The 2337-nt window shown below is 44.5% G+C and overlaps 1 protein-coding gene across 1 annotated transcript; it reads right to left on the bottom strand.

Annotated features, from left to right (window-relative positions):
- Positions 1–505: 505 nt before the first annotated feature.
- On the bottom strand, positions 506–1024 carry LOC142436103 (translationally-controlled tumor protein-like). Its single transcript, XM_075540006.1, has one exon. The coding sequence runs from the start codon at positions 1022–1024 to the stop codon at positions 506–508; it is 519 nt and encodes a 172-aa protein (XP_075396121.1).
- Positions 1025–2337: the final 1313 nt, after the last annotated feature.

Consider the following 2337-nt stretch of genomic DNA (forward strand, 5'->3'; position numbering starts at 1 on the left):
AGTTGCTATCAAGAAATTTAAGCAAAAACAAACAAACAAAAAAGAAATATAAGCCAAAAGAAAATGTTTGAAACTGATAGTCATTTGCATGACAAGATACAACTATTGAATGATGTGATATCTGGATTAGTTCTCAAAATGGTTTGAGGAAAAAGAAAGAATCAGAAAATTCCAAGGCTTCTGCAGGCATACTTTAAAATCCTCAAGGTAACATCTTTGCTTTTCAACACTTTTTTTTGTTGCATTTCCAACTCTTTATTTTAGTTTTGTTTAAATGCATTTTATTTTTAGACAACCTACACGACATTTTTTGTGTTTTTTTCTTAAAAAAAAAAAAAGCCTCTGCTCCAAAAAATCAAGGTCACCGCTCCAAGTCAAGGTCACAAGTCGACGCAGAGCTCATGATGGCATCAGTTCCGTTTGTCTCGGTCCTGGTGTCGTGTGGGCGGACCGCAGACAGCTAGGAGGAGGGGCGGTCGGGCGGTCGGTCGTGCGTTGCCCACTGTCAGCACTTCTCCATCTCTAAGCCGTCCTTGAAGAAGATCATGTACGGGGTCCCGCCGCCCTCGCGGTAGTCCAGCAGGGCCACCATGCCGTCGGGAATCGTGTTCTCGCCCTGAAAGAACTGGTACTTCTTGAAATTGGCGAGGATGTGCTTGATCTGCTCGGCAGCCCCGGTCATAAAGGGCTTCATGCGTTCCGGCTTCCGCTCCTCCAGCTTGCCTTTGAGGGATTTCATGTAGTCCTTGATGTACCTCTTGTAGGCCTCCTTGGTGAAGCTGGTCTCCTGCAAGTGATGGTTCATGACGATGTCCACGTCGGTGACCACCTTGTGCTCGGGCCCGTCGCCCTCGGGGCCTTCGGCGGACGCGTTGCCGCCGATGAGCGCGTCATAGATGTGGCCTTGGGCCCTGCGGACCATGGTGCCCTCCACTTCCAGACACAGCCCGCCCGTGATCTCCCAGATCTTGTACACGTCAGAGAACAGCTCATCTCGGCTGATGAGGTCCCGGTAGATGATCATGACGGTGGCGAGAGGGCGGTGGCTGCGCTGGCTTCGGGCAGCTCGGAGCTCCAAGAGGACAGCGCTGAAGGGAGCGAAAGTTACAGTTGGCGCTGGGGGAGGGGCGGCCGGCGCAAGGGGAGGGGCATCTGGCAGAAGGGGCGGGGTGCTTTTCAAGACTTTCAAGATGTCTTTTGAAGCAGATTTATCTACTGTCATGGTTCACTTGATCTCTTGACTTCTGCTTCCATGGGCACTTATTGTGCATGCAAGCAAGATGTAATCATTGACAATCCCAATATGTTCTAAAATTCTCATTATGCTATGTATTGGTCCAGTCACATAAAATGTAACTTTCTACCCACCCCAATGGGAAGAGAATGACTTTCTGTTTGTGAAAGCCTTACAAGTGTTGTATTTATTTCTTTCATAATGAGCATGTGTAGCAGAAAGCATACAAGTCTACTTTTGGGGTGAACTGGGTGTAATCTATATTGAATTTTGAAGATATGGATTTACTTGCTGTATTCAATATAAACAGGGCAAACAGATTGGTATGTACTGCTCACTCTCTATCTCTTTTAAAGCTCAGTACCTATTCGGGGCCCTCATTGTGTTTAAATATCTTAATTATATGCAGAGGTTCATTATCTGTATCAACTTTCTGGGGTCATAATTCTTTGTAGTGTAGTAATTACGTAATGATGTCAGTTTTAGAGTCTGGTCGAGTAGTTTGCTCAGTGGGTCTATTAATCAAGAGATGGTGGCTTCAAACTCACCAAGTTTCCAATTGAGAAAGGTGAGAAGTTTGCTCCCATAAAGACATATTTTAGTTTTTATCAAAGTACCTGATACTTCCTCTTGAGTGGAAATGGAATGGTCCACGTGTACTTTATAGGAGAAATATGTGTTTTTTCTAATCCCAGAAAGAATTACAGTCATAAAAACTCACAGGGGCAGTTCTACCTTGTCCTAAATAGTTATTAGTCTGCTCTGATGCAATGGCAGTGAGAATATTTTTACTCTTATTCTGGATTATGGTATATAATGAAAACATTTTCAGTTGCCTGCAGGGATGTGGGTGATTTTTCTGTTTTCCTGATAGTAGGACATGCAATAGGGCCAGTAGTTTGGGGATCCTATTATGGACAGCATTGAGGGAACTAGGGAGCAATTCTAGTCTGTCCAATGATTGGCTATGAGGGGGAATGGACACAGTGTTACTGGGCTTGATTTATTTTATGTTGATGATATAAAATGAAACTCTGATGGATCAGTTGTGATGGTATCATGTGTGAAGACATTCCATGGTAAAGGGATTCAGGCTGTTTGGT

This window comes from Tenrec ecaudatus, unplaced genomic scaffold (assembly GCF_050624435.1).
Source record: "Tenrec ecaudatus isolate mTenEca1 unplaced genomic scaffold, mTenEca1.hap1 Scaffold_151, whole genome shotgun sequence".
NCBI lineage: Eukaryota > Metazoa > Chordata > Mammalia > Afrosoricida > Tenrecidae > Tenrec > Tenrec ecaudatus.

Bases quoted from the DNA above. Each gene is read 5' to 3' on its own strand.
- LOC142436103 (XM_075540006.1), bottom strand. From the start codon at position 1,024: ATGATCATCTACCGGGACCTCATCAGCCGAGATGAGCTGTTCTCTGAC.